Below are 19,945 nucleotides of genomic sequence, written 5' to 3'. Positions count from 1 at the left end.
AATAACGTATATGTACGTTTAAGGTTTTCTTAAATAAAATTACGTTAAACTTTTACAAATAACTTTTATTATTAAAAAGTGAATAATTAATTGTATGTAATTATTATTATTTTTTAATAAATATATGGCATGTTACTTTTCTAAATTAGATTTTTTTTTTCAATCTCTTTTCTCGACTAGAGAAGCCGAAAGTTAGGTGTACTGTCTGCAAAGAAATATCTTATACGGACTCGTGTCTTTTTATTTCCTAGTGGTGTCGATTATTAATGTCGATAATTAATTAATGTTGAAATCACGAATACCCGACCTTATGTTTCTAATGTAATAATCACAAAAATCGATTTTTTTTCTCTACACTATATTCATTATAACATTAATATAAAATATGTACCTAACTTCATTAATTTAAAATCTATCACAAAGTACTGAAACACCAGATCGGTCAATGAAATTTCATAAATCAAAAAGATAAAAAAAAATATTGTCTTCTAATAATATGCTTCATAAAAATCATTAACATTCAATCGCTACACTTCATTGGAATGTCTATAATTTCCTTAAAATTATTTGAGCACCAAAACACGGACGGATTAATACACAACCAAGAAAAACTATACTTAATATTATGTCATTTATAAAATACATAAAATGTTCACATTGTCCTAAAAAATAACACACTTATGATCATATTTTAATAAGCCAGTCCTGTGTATAGGCAATTGAGCTGACGGCCCGCTTAGTGTTAAGTGAATACCACCAGCCGCGGAACAATGCGAGAGGTCTAAGTACCAATTCCAAACTTCAAACCGATAAGTTATACACAGAACGGTGGTATCGACCTAATCACTATTATTTAGATATAAAAAAAAAACATATAAGAGGATTATTATTCCGATATCTATATATTAATACATAAAGCAAAAACTTTGTACCCCTTTTTAGGAAAATTACGCCGACGGAGGAGTATGAAATTTCCCACACTCATAGAGAATATAGAGAAGGAGTGCAGATTATGCAATATTAATATTTTTTTTAAATTAAGCGTACAAAATACATTAAATCAATAAAAAAAAACATTACACACACTACCTTGTATTTGACACACACACACGTATTCATGCTATTTATTTACTGTCAAACTTTTCTTATTGCATCAAGTCTGTGATCAAATGGAGAATGGAGTAATATTGTTTGTTTTTATTAATATTTGTCTAAAGTGTAGTCTTTGACAATAGAATCATAATAGTGTTCAAATTTATAATTTCAATTAATTATAGTCGAATTTCAACTACTGAAGGACCACTAGTAAAGAACAAAACCGATCGAAATAGAGAAGAGTCCACAGCAGTAGGCTATGGCCTTGCTGTGCCACTGGCATTGCTGATGTCCATGAGCGACGGTAAGCACTTACCATCAGGCGAGCCGTGTGCAGATGTCTATAATAGTCAGCAGTCTACAATGACAATAAAAATAAAAAAGAACAGAGATGAAATAATTCTCCATACACATATTTCCATTTTCATAACATTTATTAATACATATTTTAAGATATCGTTTTCTCGCATTATAACTGTATAATCTCAAAACTTACTAATTTTACAGGAGTGTTTTAAAGGTTTACCATGTGGTATTTTAATATTAATCATCTTTGCAACATTTAATTTTATTTTTTACCAGATGCATTATCTGTGTTTTAAAGTAAGATAAAATTATGTATTAATTTTGTTAATAGTAGCCAAAATATAGGAAAAAAAAAACTAAACTAAATTACGCTCTTTTGACAGTATTTATGAGAAAAATACTGGTGATACCAAATGATTCCGCATATTAACTCAATTTCGAATATTTTTGGAAATTGTACCCTTTTAATGCGAAAAGACGATATATCTAATTGAATTGTTTTTCTGTGAGCATTGAGAACATCTCCATAAGATTCTCAGACTAAGCTTTCACTGTGGTGTGAGCCACACGTACCTGTTAGGTGGAACAAATCATATTTTAGACTCTATTCCATATACTCGAAGGTGTAATTTACACGAGCGCCTTAGTGTTGCCGAGAGTCGCTCGTTGTTCGACTCCGCGTATCAACGTTCCCAACAGACCTTCCATTTCGTTCGCCGTCTCGCGCAGCTGGCTATTATCGAAACATGAATCTGAAAGGATTTTTAATTTATTGATTAAATGGGCGGGCGACGGCCCACCTAGTGTTAAGTGGTTACCAGAGCCCATAGAGTTCTACAACGCAAATGCCACCACCCGCCTTGGGAAATTCAGTTTCAGCAGTGTATTTTGAGGTGTGCTTAGTGCAAGTTTTTTAAGGCTTCGTCAAACAGAACACTTACTTAGCGCGCGTCAGAGCGTTAAACTGATGGCGCGCTATGACGCCGAGATGTGTTGTACTACTATGATAATATACTGTCAAACAGCCCTAACGCCGCGACAGAGCTTTGCGTACTTATAACGCTGGCGCTCTGTTTAACAGTACCTTACCACAGTAGTACAACACATCTCGGCGTCATAGCGCGCCGTCAGTTTAGCGTTCTGACGCGCACTAAGTACGCGTTCGGTTTGACGAAGCCTTAAACGTTCTCGATAGCGTAAAAGTTATCCCAATTTTGTATGCAGTTGGAACAGCGCCCCTAGCGGCAAACGTACGCAAACGATCTCATTCCATACAAATATGAGCTAACTTTTACGCTATCGAGAACGTTACGAAATTCTAAGGTCGAATTTTTTGTTCTTCCTACCTATGCTGATAGCCTTGAGAGGCTATTTCAGCTTCACCCTAACATGTGTAGGTGAGCTCACGGGGCTCAAACCGGAGTGTTGCTAATACTAGCCTCAGCAAGAGCCGTGCTTCGCAGAATCTACCACCGGATCGGAATCGTGACCCACTGAGAAGATCCGGCGAGAAACTCAGTGGGCTGTGTCTATGGGTTCATTCGCTCGTCGAGCCCTTCGTCGTAAGCGACGGGTTCGACGAGGATGGAGACCGCTGCTCGAGGTACCTAAAAGCACCGTTAGTGGATCGGGAGGATCCGAAATGACGTGTTTGGGCGACGTCGACTGTTTACCATTTGGTCTACAGGGTCTGGTATGAATTGTCGAATTTGGGCTACTATAGCTTATAGAAAACTTATATAATATTTTTTTGAATACCAACCGTCCATCGTGAAGTTGTGTGTGAGTATTTCCTGGAGCCTGTCGAGCACCTTGTCAAGGTCCGCGTTCAGCTCCTTCATCTTGTGGTTGCCGTGTTCCACGCACCGCATGTCGGCCGCGAACCTGTCCTCCGCCGAGGGGGGCGGGACCTCCGCGGGGGGCGGGACCTCCGCCGGGGGCTGCCCCTTCGCTTGGCGGACATGCTTGCCGGAAGCCTGCGTTTCTGATTATAATAACATAAACATTACATTAAAATAGCGATGAGACATACTTGCAAAATTAAATACTAGGGCTTCTAAGTACGAGTACGTAAAAATACCAGGGTCAAAAACCAGGTTTTAAAAATATTTGAAAGTATTTGTTAGTATCAAAGATTTTTAAGTATCAATATTTTATGAATGCATGTTTACGCGATTATGCTCCTAATTAAGTTTCAGTTATGTTAGCTTATTTAATTGACATGTTCCCGACCCGATCGGATGGCATGTGCATTAAATTTTCGGTTCATGCTTTCGGCTTTCATCGAAATACTCTGGCTCGGCAACCCGCTCCCTGCGCGTCAAGTGCGTCAACGCACCGAGCCCCGTACGCGTCCTGCTTGAGATACCGCGGTGTTCAAATTTGAAAATACTTGCATAGGAATTCAACCCGTATTCAATGAATAATAAGGAGCAAAATTGTATAAATTAAAAATACTTTGAATTTCAGTCTTTTTCCATTCACAAATCCGATTGTGTTTTTTATTCCTAATAAGATATGAATCATTTTCCTATGCAGTATTTTCATGTGAGTGTTCAAGTTTTTTGAGCATTCGACATTAGGACATATACTTTCATACTTGCAAGTATTTTTTGCCCGTACCAGGGCGTCATACTTCGAATTGAAAATCTGGTTTTAAAACCTGGTAACGCAAACACGCCTCATCTTTACATTAAAACACGATATATTTTTTTTATGAGATAGGCAAATTAATAAGCTCACTGTCCAACTGACGTTATATGGATAAGAATTAACATAGACATCACACAACGTGAATAAGTAAATTGACATATGCGTGAATTAGAACAAATATAACGTCCGTTGATCCGCCGGGTGAGTCTACCTGTGCTACAGTTAAAATCCTACAGCAGGCGATAAACGATTTAACAAAACCACTTACCATTGTACCATGAACTGATATCATTAACAGAAACAGCGGATATGCTATCTGATGTGGCATGAGCAACCACCGGTTTCAAGGCATCTCCAGACAACGTCAGCAAGTTCTGGCTCTCTTGTTTCGACACAACAGAGAAGTTCCCGGAGTCCAAGCTCAATACTCTAGGATGGTTCTTGTCTGTCAGTTTGGTCTGAGTTTCGATGACCGGTATGGGACTGAACAGGTCAAAAGCTTGAGGCTTGCCTTTGTTATCTGTATCGTTGGACACATTTTGAGGTGCAATCAAATTTTCCTGCAACAACTTACTAGTTAAAGGTTTAATCATAGAAGATACATATTGCTCTGGATCAAAATATCTCCAACTAAGAAAACGCTTTGGGGGCAGAGTTAAAAATAAGGCACATCTCCATTTTATCCAATTTTAAGTAACAACCTTTAAATTTCATAAGAACCAGAAGACTGAGTTAAACAATAACTTGTGTCAGTTGAATAACTGTGAAGTTGAATAACTGACACAAGTTTAGTTATTGTTTAACTCAGTCAAAGTGAATACTTTATTTGATTGTAATATCGGCTATACTTATAACAAAGCCTTTTTTTTATCTAAATTGCTGTCAACGAAAAGCATAATTAGTAACACAAAATGACGGGTATTTAATACATACCGTGTAAAAGCCGTTTAATCTAACAACCGCCCCTATTTCCAGCACATAATCTAATTATATTTAGATAAATTATATGGAGGAGTATGGAAGGAGAAAACATGTTGCGCCGACCCCGGGTGACTGGGAGAAGGACAGGAGAATGAATCTAATTACGATGAACTAGTTAGCGCCCATAACTGCTGGGCCGAGGGTCGTGGGTTCGATTCCAAGATCGGGCAGCCATTCATGTGATGAATATGATTTGTTTGCTCATTGTCTGACTGTTGAAAATCGATATCTTTAAAGGTATGCAAATATATTGAAATATATATAAGTATCAGTCCATGATTTGAATAGTATAAGGAATCCTAAGTTGGGACCAGACGACTCTGTGTGACTTATCGTCCGTTATATTTTAATCTGTAGGGGCTGGACAAAACAATTATATGACCCTTGGAGATTTGCATGAATTTTTAATCTGTAAAATCTAAATATATAAATTTCTCACCTTTAAAACTTTAAGTCTATTTATTTGGGTAGATATCTGTGACCAATGTGTATCTACCTTCGTTTTCAGTTCATCATCATTCTTTCCAGCGTCCTTGAACTGCACCGATAATTCTTGAAGAGCTCTGTATTGATGTAGATATAAAATCTGTATTATTAATTTATTTATATATTTCATTCTATGCTAAATGCCTATATGTCAACATATTATGTGGTAATTTTTTAGGTAGCATTCATTAAGTTTTTTAATTGATGCTGACCATTTAAAGATAATTATGAAGTTAGGCGTCATATATCCCGATGGCGGTTTTGGGACTGACTGTGGATTTTTTTAAGTTCTTGATGACGTAAAAGTTAACTCGAATTTGTATTAAGTTGGAAAAGCGTCCCTACGTTTGCCACTAAATACTCGCACTAAGCACACAGGTCTACAAGCCCATGATGGCATCTAAGAATCTATGCGATTAAATATATTTAAATCATGCAAACAGTTCCATTAACTTTTTTAAGTCTGGCAGTCAGTATTTATCAATTAACCTAAAACAATTCAGATGATAATGTCACCGTATATCAATTTTAATTATAAATCCATATCTCTCAGAGGTACATTAAGACGGTACAACTATAATCAATACACATCTATCAAAAACTAATTGCTACATCAAATTTACAATAAAATTTTCATTTTCAATCAGATTTGTTCTCACAAACAGACAACATGAAACAGGCAACACCAATTGTTGACTAATATGACCAACAATAAATAATGAATTTATTAAATTACATTGCCAATAACCAAATATAGTATATGCATTATTTTCTTAAATTTTTAATGGTTTATTATTATATTGGTCACGACTGATCCTGACTCAGATGTATATAACCACCAAAACTATAAATTCGAAATGTCATAAATAATAATGACATGAGATGAATGACAATAACATACGTAAGATTAAGCCATAAAAGATTTTTAATTATCTTTATATATATAATTCTACTGTATGTATGTCACTGAACTCCTAAACGGCTAGACCTAGGCTAGCCTAGGCTAGATTTTTTTTTATGCGTTTGGGTGGCGCCCTGGATGCTTTAGATTCACAAATCGGCCCGACAGATATCGCTGCAGTCGGTATCTAGGTTATTTATCTATACTACAACTAAGCGGCTGGATCGACTTGAATGATTTTTTGTGTATGCATTCATTCATTTCTTTCATTTTATGTATGCAGGACAACGTCTGTCGGATCTGCTAGTACTTTATATATTACATTTATGCATGCATGCAAAAGTCATAGCATCATTGCCTTCATCTACTTTCATAAAGCTGAAGTCTGATATGCTTTGGAATGCATGTTCCGTTTATAGCACAGACTTTAACATAAGCTTTTCCTATTGTATGCGCGCGAGTTCATGTCCATCGGGGCCAGAAGCGACGCGCGGGGGACAGCTCGCCCCGCCTTCACCCGCCTCCGCATTTGTCTGACGTCGAGTGTTGTCCTTGACGGTTATGACGCGCGCTTATCGATATCGAAAATTTACGCTAACGCTATTGTGTTATTTAACCATGACTACTCCGCTTCCAACAAGTTCAGGTAGAAAAAACCTACTGAAAAAAGATGCTTACTGATTCCGACTCTGATCTGTCGGTTGTCTTTTCATTTGATAGTGATTGAAAAAATATTTTTCTCTATTAGAAACAAACAAGTAATTACTTATTACATTTATTTTATTTCATAAATTGCAAAATTACCTTTAGTTACTAACTTGGCTACTTGGCTTAATAGCCAAATTGACAGCTGTTGACTAAATCGGTAGTTATTATCGACATTACCATAATTATCTAGGTCACAGCACTACCGCATTCCTCAGGACGGACATGAACTCGCGCGCCTACTGTAGTTTAGTTCTACTTACCTATTCTGAGCTTCCAGCTGCATGATAATATCTTGAAGCATGTTCGCGGGGTTGCCAGCCTCTTTCCCTGAAGCTTTACCAACTGTTGAAGTGAACATGGTTGGTTTGTTACCCTTCTTTCGTTTTAGGGTGCTGGGCCCGTCTAACTGATCGATTTTTTTTGATCTCACTATCTTCTTCTTCTTAGTCTTAGTGCAAAAGAAGAATCGTCTCATACTCTTCATGAACGCGCATTGTGAGGGTTTAATCTGTCTCAAAGAAACAATTTAATTAGGCAAACAACAAACATAAACATGTTATGAATTAAAATTTTAATATGATTTTTGAAAGGAAAATTTTAATATGTTTCTATAAGCCACTTCTGATTCGAAGTAAGTTTATTAAATGCTTAACAGCTAAAATTTTAAGTTGATAATGGCACATCACATTAAATGGTAAATCTGTTATAACAATTTAAATGATTTTTATTCAATAAAAGAATGTTCAAGAAAAACCTTCAAGTTGAATTTATTTAGGTGTTTACACGATATGTAAGGTTTCATCCACAGGCACAATTCTCTTACATGATGCTTAAAATAAATCACCTGTCCATCAACAATTTCTTGCACTACGTGAGTCTTCTTGTGTCCACTTACTGTATTCAAGCCTCGGTCATATAAATAACAGTTCTCACAAAAATATACCTCACTGCATTTTGAACATTTAAATTTCAGCATCTAAAACGGAATAATACATTATTATGCAGTTTACAAGTTTTCACATGCTTCAATTAACATGAACATTGGTAGACTGCTTATAATCAACAAATATTAGAAAGACCCTTGGTTAAATTTAGTAAAAACTTTAATGGAAGTATGTACATTGAGGGTACTTAGAATAATTGATATTTCTTTATGGTACATTTCTTTATGGTACCTTAACCAAAACTACAACTAATATTTTTTTTACTTTGTCTGTTTGTTTGTTAATTGGACTTTCACACAAAAATACTGGACCCAGTTTAATTTCGCGCCTAAAAGCTCAATATTACATTTAAAAACTTTTTCGTTATAGTTAATCTCAATAAGAATAAAACTCAATGATAAAACATTAATTCATTATCACTAATGAATTTAATTAAATAGTTAGGTCTCTTAAGCCATTTTTTTTTAATCTAACACAAACTGCTAGATTTCTGTAGACTATAAACTTTAAATTATTAATAAAAATAACATGAAAAAAATTATAGAAACCTTCTTTAGGTTTTGTGAGCAAACAGCGCATTGACCAATAGTATTCTCATCGTCAATACTAGCTGAGATTCGTTCTAAAACTGACAGCCACATTGTACTAGCGCAGTACTGCACACCCCATTCGGCTACCATCCGTGAACTTACGCCTAACATACCCGAATTCTGAAATAAATAACTTTAATTACTTAATCACGACTTAAACACGTCATTTCGGATCCTCCCGATCCACTAACGGTGCTTTTAGGCACCCCAAGCACCGGTCATCGTTCTCGTCAAACACGTCGCTTGCGGCGACAGACAGGGCTCGGCGAGTAAACCAACCCACAGGTCTGAGCCCCTTGAGCTCACCAAGTCTTTGTTAGGTTACGCTTGCATAGCCTCTCAAGGTTATCAGCTTACGTAGGTAAAAAACAAAAACAAAAAAAATCAGTATATTTACCCTGTGTAATCTCTGATTAATGAAATTTTAAACGCAGACACTAGGTTCTTTAAAAAAAACGGAAAACATAATGACATAGACAGGGTGTTCGTGATAACAAACAGAGAGAGTTGATAGTTTCACTTGCTGTCAATCCTCTCTTTGTATCAATCCTGTACATACCCGATCCTGTAGACCGTATGGTAAACAGTCGACGTCGTCCAAAACAAGTCATTACGGATCCTCCCGATCCATTACCGGTCTTTTTAGGCACCACAAGCAGCGGTCACCGTCCTCGTCGAACCTGTCGCTTGCGACGAAGGGCTCGACGAGCGAATTAACACATAGACGCAGCCACTGAGTTTCTCGCCGGATCTTCTCAGTGGGTCGCGTTTCCGATCCGGTGGTAGATTCTGCGAGGCAGTGCTCTTGCTAGGGTCAATGTTAACATCACTCCGGTTTGAGCCCCGTGAGCTCACCTACTAGTTAAGGTTACGCTGAAATAGCCTCTCAAGGCTATCAGCTTAGGTAGGAAAAAAAATCAATCCTGAGCTCTACATTTAATTTTCCTTCATTGTATAATAAGCATAAATGTCGTAATTTTAAAACAAACCTTATCAAAACACGAGAGAACATCATCCTGCAGCTGTCCAGAGGATGTTCCACAATATAGCGGCAGTGCTACAATATGCGTTAATAAAGCTGAGAATCTCTTGGCAGACACGCATCCATTGTGATCTGCACAACTATTGGCTAGTGCAAACCATTTGTCTGATGCTGGATCATTACTCAGGACAATAAGAAGGGTCTTTGCTGCTAATACTCGTATCGGTTCTTTTCGGTCACTGCAAATGTCTTCGCTATTAAACTGCAGTCTGTTATTGCGGTTGTAAGTGTTTGAACAGGATACACAGCTATGTCAATGACTATAACACTCCACACTAATCCTTAGTCTCCCAGCCACGAATAAAGGCCTCTCTTATATGGGTTATTTCCAATAAGGTCAAAGTTGTTTTATTTTTAAAACAGAGTGTTTATAACTAGGACTCCTTGTGATTAACTCTTCTTTTAGTATTCGATAATCGATTTAGGAATTACTGGGATTGAGTTAGAAATTTCAAGTGAAGGTATAGCTATGATAATGCTTAGCTTATGAAGAAGGAATAGTAGTAACACTCCATTATCCTGTATATCAGCAGTCGGGGAACTGGGGTACATTACCCCAAATGGGGTAAAATGAAGTTTAGGGGGGTAAAAATGATTTTTTTTTTCTTTATTGCTTAGATTGATGGACGAGCTCACAGCTCACCTGGTGTTAAGTGGTTACTGGAGCCCATAGACATCTACAACGTAAATGCGCCACCCACCTCGAGATATAAGTTCTAAGATCTCAGGTATAGTTACAACGGCTACCGCACCCTTCGAACCGAAACGCATTACTGCTTCACGGCGGAAATAGGCGGGGTGGTGGTACCTACCCGTGCGGACTCCCAAGAGGTCCTACCACCAGTGATTACGCAAATTATAATTTTGCGGGTTTGATTTTTATTACACGATGTTATTCCTTCACCGTGGAAGTCAATCGTGAACATTTGTTGAGTACGTATTTCATTAGAAAAATTGGTACCCTCCTGCGGGATTCGAACACCGGTGCATCGCTTCAACACGAATGCACCGGACGTCTTATCCGTTAGGCCACAACGACTTAGTTGAACTTTTGTGAGTAAAAAGTATATAATGAAGTGAAACTTCTTTAGAATCGTTGTGATTTCAAACTCAATGAAACTAAATGAAACGAAACGAAAAAATAAGTCCATAGAGACAGAAACACATAAATGTATAGGATTCAGCAGGCGAGAGAATGAGATAGAACACATTAATTAATTATTAAATAAATGATGTTTAAATTAAATTTTTAGTTAATGTTTTCTTTTCAAAATTATCATGGGGGCTATATATAATATGAAAGATGCTGAAAGAAGCGATTTCGTTTTTTTTTTTTGTTCTTCGCCATGGGGTAATATCAACTTACACAAAAATATTTTGGGGTAATAATTAAAAAAGTTCCCTGACCGCTGCTGTATATGGAATTTTCCCCAGCATTTTTACATCATTCAGCCAATTAATAACTCTTCTTTGCCAATTTTTTTTATTACCCTAGTAGGCAGACGAGCGTACAACCCACCTGATGGTGAATGGTTACCATCACCCATGGACTTTAGCAATGCCAGAGGCATAGCCAACCCGCTGCCTACCCTTAAAAGCTATACATAAAATGTTAAAAATTAAGTGTTAGTCTCTAAACAGGTGCAAATGGGGAGGCTATCTCCAGTAGTGGACTGCTATAGGCTAATGATGATGATGATGATGATGATGATGATAAAAGGAATATTTGACTAGTAAGATTATTAACTTACACATCATAAACATTTAATAAGAGATTAATGAGGAGATCTACAGCAAAGTCAACATCCCCATCAAATAGACCATCTTTTTCTGCAGCAAAATATATATCAGCTAGTACAGCTTCCAGCTCAGTAGTATCCAATGATAGACTGCTTTCAGACAAACTAAGTTGATGCCGAGCAAAAACTCCAGAACTGATTCTTAATGGAGGCACTGTGGAAGATAAATAATTTTAGGAGTTATTTTAAAGCACTGATTAAATTACCAAATAACATAAAATAAACTAACATAAATTACCCAGGGATCCTTCAAATCTTTCATCTTAAAATAAATGTGACCAAAAGTCAGGTGATAGTACAATATCCAATGTCTGAATATTATGAAAATTTAAATCTGTTTATATTTTAAGTAATTATTTATAACATTGAGCCTTACCTCGAATTTGCTTTTGCAAAGCATGGATTTTGAACGCAATACGGTACACTGCATATTTTATATCGTCGTATACAGAAAGTGATTGCCATAATTTAATAAATTCGGGATGATCATATTGTTGTTTTTTGGTAGTTTCACTAAAAACAAAGATATTCGTCTCAAATACATAAACTTCTCAACAATTTTTCAAGATATATTTGAACATTCATAACAGTGAAAGTTCCACTCACTTAATGTAACAAGGATATCCCGCTTCGTTCTCTGTTTTCTTCCAACCTTTTATGTTCATTTTTAATTTGAGTTGAGCATATTAACTACGTACATAAACACTTGTTTAGTTAAACTTTCAAGCGGTATTGGAATTTAATTTTTGTCACAAGTTAAAGTTCATAAGTTGAAAATAATCAACCGCCGAAAAATATATTCAAAAAGTTTGTTAAAAATATAAGCATTAGGGCAAAGGTATATTTCTCAAACTTCTTTTCACTTTCATGCTTAAGTAATTTATTTAGGGCTCAAAATTTAGATTATCATTACCTTTCGATAAATAGCTTGACTGGAATAGACAACGTCTATCGATACATAAAAAATATTATTTTTATTGCTTTATATTGAACTCATGCATGACCCACCTGTTGTAAAAGAAGTCCATAGATCTCACAAAGTGAAACAGTACAACGGCTGTCCCACCCTTTAAAACGAAACAGCTTTCCTGCAGAAGTTGGCAGGGTGGTTGTACCTACATATGCGGACTCATAAAACGCCCTACCACCCGTAGTCCGTAGAGTAGTATCGACGGTAGGATAATACGGTACCTATTTATTTGTTACAATGCAAGCTTTCATAGGATAGTTATGATATTCGAGAAGATATACTGAACCTTAATTGCCCTAGGTCCTATTTGTCATCATTATAATTAATTGTCATCAATTCATCATAGTCACAAATATGTAAGTAGAAACGGCCTAATATAATTAATTAGTGTATATGAAATGGGTTGCAATTAATTATAATCTCTTTCAGGTCCATATTCGGTTTTAGTTACTTATTTTTTGCATTCTTTATGGACTTCGAAATTAAATTTAAGGATCCTTTGACGATAGCCATCGTTATTAATAAACATCAAGATTGCCATATACATTTACATAATCAAATCGTTTAGGAGTGAGGATTCTTTTTACATCTCATTAGAAGGAACATGTATTAACGTTCAGGAAGCTGTGGAGGAGAGGCAATTTTAGACTCGGACGCGGCATTTTGTGTATAAGCACATTCGTTCTAAGTAGTAATAGGGAATTAAGCTACTTTTGTGAGTGGTGCTAGAATATGGGATCGTCTCAAATCATAATTCGGAGTATATCCCCGTATCTGCTTAATTGAAGATTACTATTATTTATATTAATTAGATACAGTTTCTTTTTAGATAAATTACTGTGAATTGTTATAGGATTATTTATGAGAATTTTTTCAGTTTTTACTTCAACTTTGCTTATGCTTGGATCATAATAATAAAAAAAATCGCGTAAAACTGAACGTCTTTAAGTAGCAGCCAGTTCCCTTTGGTAAAAATGAAATTTTGATCTTTAATAGCCAATCAGGAGAAGAATTTTGTTGTTTACGTTTTATATGCACCAATCAGAAGCGCTCATTTAACTGACATTTTTGGCCCGTTTTCTCTCTGTAATGGAGACGCCATTTTGCAAGCGTCACTTGGCGGCGTGTCTAGTATTGTCTAGTTCTCACATTTTGAGACCTTTAAAGCCGCGGAAAACATAAATATCATTGTTTTGGTGTAATATGTCTTATCAAACGAGTGTAGCGCAGGACTCTTTAGCTGCAGCTCAATTAGAAATGGCCGGTAACCCTAATTCAATAGCTTTACGTCGTCCGTTTGACCCGGTGGCGCACGATTTGGAGGCAAGTTTTCGGCTGACACGATTTGCTGATCTAAAGGGAAGAAGTTGCAAAGTACCTCAAGATGTTCTCGGAAAACTTGTTGAGTCTTTACAGCAAGACTATTCGCAAGCGGATCAAGACCAATTTATGCATGTGGCTATCCCGCGCATCGGCATCGGCTTGGACTGCTCGGTGACACCACTTAGACACGGTGGGCTCTGTTTAGTTCAAACTACTGACTTTTTTTACCCATTAGTGGATGACCCATATATGATGGGTAAGATTGCATGTGCCAATGTTCTTAGCGACCTATACGCGATGGGTGTTACGGAGTGCGACAATATGCTCATGTTGTTGGGTGTCTCAACGAAAATGACTGAAAAGGAACGCGACGTCGTTATTCCTCTTATAATGCGCGGGTTCAAAGATTCCGCTTTGGAGGCAGGAACGTCTGTCACTGGTGGGCAAACTGTCATCAACCCCTGGTGCACAATTGGTGGGGTTGCTACCACTATCTGCCAGCCTAATGAGTACATTGTACCTGATAATGCCGTGATGGGTGATGTATTGGTCTTGACAAAACCTCTTGGTACACAAGTTGCAGTAAATGCTCACCAATGGTTGGACCAACCTGAACGCTGGAACAGAATCAAATTAGTTGTATCTGAAGAAGACGTTCGTAAGGCATATCACAGAGCAATGGACTCTATGAGCAGACTCAATCGCATTGCAGCAAGATTGATGCACAAGTACAATGCTCACGGCTCAACAGATGTAACTGGTTTTGGTTTACTGGGTCATGCACAGAACTTGGCATCTCATCAAAAGAATGAAGTATCATTTGTAATCCATAATCTGCCTGTAATTGCCAAGATGGCAGCAGTAGCGAAAGCTTGTGGGAACATGTTTCAATTGCTACAAGGACACGCTCCAGAGACATCTGGTGGACTTCTAATCTGTCTGCCACGAGAACAGGCTGCTGCGTACTGTAAAGATATTGAGAAACAAGAAGGATATCAGGCTTGGATCATTGGTATTGTGGAGAAGGGTAACCGCACAGCCCGCATTATTGATAAACCTCGAGTCATTGAAGTGCCTGCTAAAGATTAAAATTAAATGACTTATACTAAAATATTTTAACTAGACTTTGGTAAAGCTGGATAAATTAAAAAAAATTATTTTGACAGCAAAATATATAATTTTATTAATGTTAAAGCAATAAATAACTTCTTCTTTTTTTGTTGCAAAACTTGTCCATTATCTGAAATCGATATTTTTACCCTCATTATTCAAGTGACTGGTGTTAACTTAGTTAAGGATATCACTATTAAAATTAAGATAATTCCATTAGGTCCTGGAACCTAACCATTTTTTGCAGCTTGTGGACTGTTTCTGCAAATTGTGAATTAAGTATAATTATTAGAATAAAATTATTTTTCAGTCATACTAAGTAGTTATTTTTTATTTCACATCCTCCACTTATAGATGTATTATTATTATTAAATAAATTATCCCTCAAATAGGTTATTACAATAATAGCAAAAATGAGGAATCAAAGCCTTAAATTTAGTCATGACCTTACTGAGAAAAGTGATGGGGAGAGATGAGAAGTAAAATATCAAAATGGAAATAAATATGCACTTTAATGGAGTATCTACGAAAAGGAACTTTATAAAAATGCTCATGTGACATTGTTTTCAAAAACTTTTTTTAAATCTCTAATTAAAACAAAACACCTCAGATGTATGTATTATATATTAAAAATAATTAAACATACTTTAATCAACCAATTATTAACCATTCTTGTTTACATTCAAATATTAACCTTTAGTGATTGTATTGGAAATGAAAATTCACAAGAACAGCATATAGAAGAAAAACTGTGCTTAAAATTATGGAATTTTTGAGTACATTTGATAGGGAAATTTTGCTTTCAGTAAATTAATGTTCACAGAATAAATTACATAGGCTTACTACGCAATATACTGCTTTTGTTTTTATCTACAGAATATTATGAGGAAAATTTTAAAATTTGTTCTTCATAAGACACTATTTTTAGGTAATTATTTAATTTATTTACATATATTTCATTTAAAAATTTGTGTTTTTATAGGTTTTTGCAGGTTGTAGACCTTAATCATGTCTACTATCCACTAAACACCTTTAACGGTCTAATCTAATGTTTATTGCTTTAAAAAATATGCTAGCAGCCTTCACTGAAGCATGTGTTTCAGTTATATACATAGAGCATGTGATGCAAACCATTTTATAAGATTTGACAATTAAAATTATAGCTAAGGCAAAATTTAATTCTATGTATGGTGCATACTAAGGACCTTTGAAACTAAACAAATGACCCTAACTTTACAATGAAGTCAAACGAATTTTCAGATCTCAAGATCCATGTGCAAATATAATATATATTTTCAAAAGTTAATGAATGCCTCTGAATGCGGAAATTGTAATGTATTCAAACCATTGGATTGAAAAATACCCATAAAATGAAAAAAAGAAACTCAAAATAAGTCGTAAAGTTTTCATTTTTCCAAATTATAGAGGCTATAAAACCACTGAAATGTATATGGATATATGCATTTAAAAAATAATCTGAAGTAGTGTTTTTGATACTATATTAACATGATTTTATTTCATTACATCATAGTACATTGTGGAAAATTTGTAAGTTATACAGGGTATATCAGACACAAAAATATTTTCGAAAATGAGGCTAGTTTATGTTCAAGTACCTAACTGAAATTATAATAGATAATTAAATTAACTGAAATCAATAACAATGAGCTTTACTAATGTATTTTACTTTGCACTTAAAACGACAGAAAAGCAGCTAACCTGCAGAATATAAGGTTTCCGGGAAAAATCGAAAGCCTTTGCCTGCCTTCATGTAACATTGCACGTTTATGAAATATGAAAATATAAAACATTTAGTTACTACCTTTTAATATACTTTATTAAAGTACTTAGTACATTTACATCTTGTGTTGTATCTTCAGTTTTAATATTACTTTATTATATTCTTTTATCTTATTTTGCATTAGGGCTGTTTGCTAGAAATTAATGTTTGAGTTAAGCTTGTCATTCCTTTTTGTCTGTGTGCAATAACATATAAATAAGAAAATGGTTGGCTTTGAAAATGCAATTATTTTTTGTTAACATCGAATGATCTGTGTACACCCTGTATTTTATAAAATTTTAAATATGCATTGCATAATGAACAGATAACTTGCTTATTATTGAATATTTCAATAGGTGTTCATAAACAAAACTTGTAATGATACTTGCTGTGCTTATTGATTTTCTATGATTAGAACATTTAATAACAATATTTACTGCTAACATATTGAACTTTTACAATTAAATCCCAAAAGTCACTGAACCAGTGAATTTCACAAATCAATGTACAGTTTGATCTAAAATTGTGGAATATTAATGTAATTATGTGTACAACATACACTCTGCAAAGTTCACGAATTAAACACAAACTTATTGTGAGTGCATTGTCGGGATTTCAGTTGATTTGAGAGCTTAGACAGGGCCTCTTGCGTTGCTGACTATCTTCACCATTTTGTTCTATATGTGTCTGATCACGTTTCTTTGGAGAATTGTTGTTCTGAAAAAAGGACATGTTTATTAGTAAAGTTCTCATAAAATGCTGTGATGTCAAAATAAAATATACTAAGGTTTAAAGCAATTGTTTCATGTTCACTAAAAAATATGAATTTAAAAACAAATTAAAATATCTTTATTTTATTTTACATTGATTAATAATAATAAAAAATTGTTGAAACTAGGTTTGTATTGATAAGCTTACTGCTAATTAAAAAACTAAAGCTTGATTAAGTAACACAGTTAGCACATTTTTACACTAATTAACTAAAATTTAACTTTATATACCTTGGTCAAAATTATTTTGAAAACACACTAATTCACCTTTAAGCTGCTTCAAAGTTATTAATTACTAAAGCTTTGCACTTTGGATTTTTATTATAATTTTCGGAAGGATATTCATTAGTTTTGATGTTAAGTTATTATTATAAAAACGTTAATAGGTATGTTTTTACTGGAATACTACTGTGTTTAGTGCTGGTTTTTTTACTGGCTTCTCACTAAAGAGACTTTCCCCTGTGGCAGTTTATTGGGACACTGAATACTCATCATAAGCCTATGTGCAGCAGTGGATGGTCAGTGGGTTGATGGTGATATACTCATCCCTTTAATAAGATCTTATGGTAGCTGGCAGCTACCCTCCATTTCTGAAGACCCTGCATATATCATTATTTTTAATTATGTTGTAATAAATTACCTTTTTCTCCCATTGCTGGTGTAGGTATCTTAATAGTATGTTTGTTTTTTGTGTTACAATAACTGAAAATAAAAAAAATTGAATGATTAATCATATATTTGAAGTTGTTGTGGGGTTCATGACAGTCGGTGTACTCATATTGAGTTATGTGGCTATGCCTGTGTTCAAATCCCAAGGGAGGTGCTAATTTTTCTCTTGAAATACACACTTAGCTATATCATAAGAGAAACCTCAAATACAGAGGTAATATATTTAACTGGGCTCCAGTAACCATTTAACGTCCGATGTGCCATTAGCTTATTCACATGCCCACTATGCAAATAAAAAAACATGACACCTTCAACACACCTTCACACAAAATAAGATTTGAAATATTTAAAAATAGTTTAAAGGAGAGAACAATTAATGTTCAAGTTATCTCTGAAAATTCATTATTTTATTTAGTCACAAGTTCTAAAATTTAGAAATTCTAAATTTATATTTTAAACTAGCTGACCCGACAGACTTCGTAGTGCCTCAATCGATAAATAAAAGAACTACACTTTTGTATTAAATAAACTTAAAACAAACAAAAAGAAGCCGTCTGAGGGGGGACACATTAAAGGAAAAATAAAATTGTTATTTTTATTTAATTCGGAGCATTTTCATATTTATCTACCTTTTAAACCTTCACTGGACTTCCACAAATAATTCAAGACCAAAATTAGCCAAAACGGTCCAGCCGTTCTCGAGTTTTAGCGAGACTAACGAACAGCAATTCATTTATATATATATAGATAGAAGGTAGATAGATAAATGTGGTCTTCCTGTATAGCTAAGAGGTATTGTTATAGATATGTAATAATGATGAATTCAATTTAAAATCGTTAATATTTCATGCAACTTCATCACACACTCACATCGACAAGTTTTAACTTGTTTGCAAGAGGAAGGGCTAAATATGCCCAGCACAAAACATTCTACACTTAATTTACCGTTTTCATGTTATACATAATCTGCAATTAGCAACAATTTAACAATTATTAGTTTGATAAATAAGTTTCCCATGCAGAAATTCGTTTTGGCACTTGCAACTATTAATGTAAACAGATCTGTCCATTCTGTTTTAATGTAAATATGGCATAATAATTAATTTTCCTACTTGATTAATGGCTATCTAGTGCTTTAAATTAGGCATTTAATAATACAGGAGTAAAAAGGTACTCAACTTTGTTCAGAAGGTATGTCCTTAGTGGGTAAATATATAGATGGCCTTTTAGAGCAATTTCTAATCCCGTGGTCCGTATTGAACAATGTAAAGTTGTTCGCGTCGTAAGACGGAAGATCCTTCAAGAATTCTATCACCGACTGCAATAAAAACAATTTTAATTACTACATTTCGAAGGAAAGTTACCAAGGATCTAACATGGAGTACTTGCTTCACTAAAATTGGTCTCTAACGACTAATATAATATATTTACCATAGTGAAAAATGTGCAATATACATTCGTTACACTTCTGTTCCCAATGATAATAACGTTAACCTTTAATGAAAAAGCACGTAAGCCTTATGAATGTAAGAAACAAGATGAATCAAAAATCAAAATTAGTCTAGCATGGTACAACCACAATCAGTGTTTCTATACTTTGACCACAGAAGTACACACAATTTAGTCTATGACTGATTCTATGAGTTCTCCAGACGGGATTGTTCATGAGTCACTGAGGGCCGCTATAAACAAAACTTAAAACTACCGTATTTTGCGGTAAATAAAAAGAAGACCAAGACATAGAAAGAGTTCCTTTTATAATGCTGTGTCACCAAAACAAATTTTAAGAAATCCTTTTGCCAAAAAAGTCTTACCATAT

The 19,945-nt window shown here is 34.9% G+C and overlaps 3 protein-coding genes across 5 annotated transcripts; 1 reads left to right on the top strand and 2 right to left on the bottom strand.

The window, feature by feature from the left end:
* Window positions 1–473: 473 nt before the first annotated feature.
* LOC114252872 (uncharacterized) lies at window positions 474–12,646 on the bottom strand. 3 transcript variants are annotated; one of them, XM_089735060.1, is made up of 11 exons: window positions 12,513–12,646; window positions 11,881–12,017; window positions 11,457–11,658; window positions 9,653–9,884; window positions 8,622–8,783; window positions 7,953–8,105; window positions 7,390–7,637; window positions 5,474–5,597; window positions 4,322–4,613; window positions 3,164–3,385; window positions 474–2,153 (listed from the first exon to the last, which is right to left on the bottom strand). In XM_089735060.1, the coding sequence occupies exons 1-11, from the start codon at window positions 12,530–12,532 to the stop codon at window positions 2,032–2,034; spliced, it is 1,914 nt and encodes a 637-aa protein (XP_089591186.1). In that variant the 5' UTR covers window positions 12,533–12,646; the 3' UTR covers window positions 474–2,031. The 3 variants fall into 3 exon arrangements, with proteins under 3 accessions (XP_089591186.1, XP_028043352.2, XP_089591185.1); XM_028187551.2 differs by lacking the exon at window positions 12,513–12,646 and adding an exon at window positions 12,111–12,293; XM_089735059.1 differs by lacking the exon at window positions 12,513–12,646 and adding an exon at window positions 12,111–12,293 and having other exon boundaries at window positions 7,974–8,105.
* A 760-nt stretch (window positions 12,647–13,406) lies between these two features.
* Sps1 (inactive selenide, water dikinase) lies at window positions 13,407–15,222 on the top strand. Its single transcript, XM_028173165.2, has one exon. It carries the CDS (start codon window positions 13,678–13,680, stop codon window positions 14,884–14,886), a length of 1,209 nt encoding a protein of 402 aa, XP_028028966.1. The 5' UTR covers window positions 13,407–13,677; the 3' UTR covers window positions 14,887–15,222.
* Window positions 15,223–15,400: 178 nt separating this feature from the next.
* LOC114242184 (DET1- and DDB1-associated protein 1) lies at window positions 15,401–19,883 on the bottom strand. Its single transcript, XM_028173283.2, has 4 exons — window positions 19,558–19,883; window positions 19,306–19,444; window positions 18,098–18,159; window positions 15,401–17,404 (listed from the first exon to the last, which is right to left on the bottom strand). The coding sequence occupies exons 1-4, from the start codon at window positions 19,558–19,560 to the stop codon at window positions 17,303–17,305; spliced, it is 306 nt and encodes a 101-aa protein (XP_028029084.1). The 5' UTR covers window positions 19,561–19,883; the 3' UTR covers window positions 15,401–17,302.
* Window positions 19,884–19,945: the final 62 nt, after the last annotated feature.

Source organism: Bombyx mandarina, chromosome 19 (assembly GCF_030267445.1).
Source record: "Bombyx mandarina strain Sakado chromosome 19, ASM3026744v2".
Lineage (NCBI taxonomy): Eukaryota > Metazoa > Arthropoda > Insecta > Lepidoptera > Bombycidae > Bombyx > Bombyx mandarina.
The sequence above is the reverse complement of the archived record's forward strand: the minus strand, read 5'-3'. Positions and strand labels throughout refer to the sequence as shown.

What these genes read in the sequence shown, in the direction of transcription:
- LOC114252872 (XM_028187551.2), bottom strand. Translation starts at nt 12,169, where the DNA reads ATGAACATAAAAGGTTGGAAGAAAACAGAGAACGAAGCGGGATATCCT. An exon ending in TTCTCTCGTGTTTTGATAAG is followed by an intron (nt 8,784 to 9,652) that starts GTTTGTTTTAAA and finishes TATTTATTTCAG; the next exon opens with AATTCGGGTATGTTAGGCGT. An exon ending in ACACAACTTCACGATGGACG is followed by an intron (nt 2,154 to 3,163) that starts GTTGGTATTCAA and finishes AAATCCTTTCAG; the next exon opens with ATTCATGTTTCGATAATAGC.
- Sps1 (XM_028173165.2), top strand. Translation starts at nt 13,678, where the DNA reads ATGTCTTATCAAACGAGTGTAGCGCAGGACTCTTTAGCTGCAGCTCAA.
- LOC114242184 (XM_028173283.2), bottom strand. An exon ending in GGACATACCTTCTGAACAAA is followed by an intron (nt 18,160 to 19,305) that starts GTTGAGTACCTT and finishes TTTTATTTTCAG; the next exon opens with TTATTGTAACACAAAAAACA. An exon ending in ACCAGCAATGGGAGAAAAAG is followed by an intron (nt 17,405 to 18,097) that starts GTAATTTATTAC and finishes TCCTTTTTTCAG; the next exon opens with AACAACAATTCTCCAAAGAA.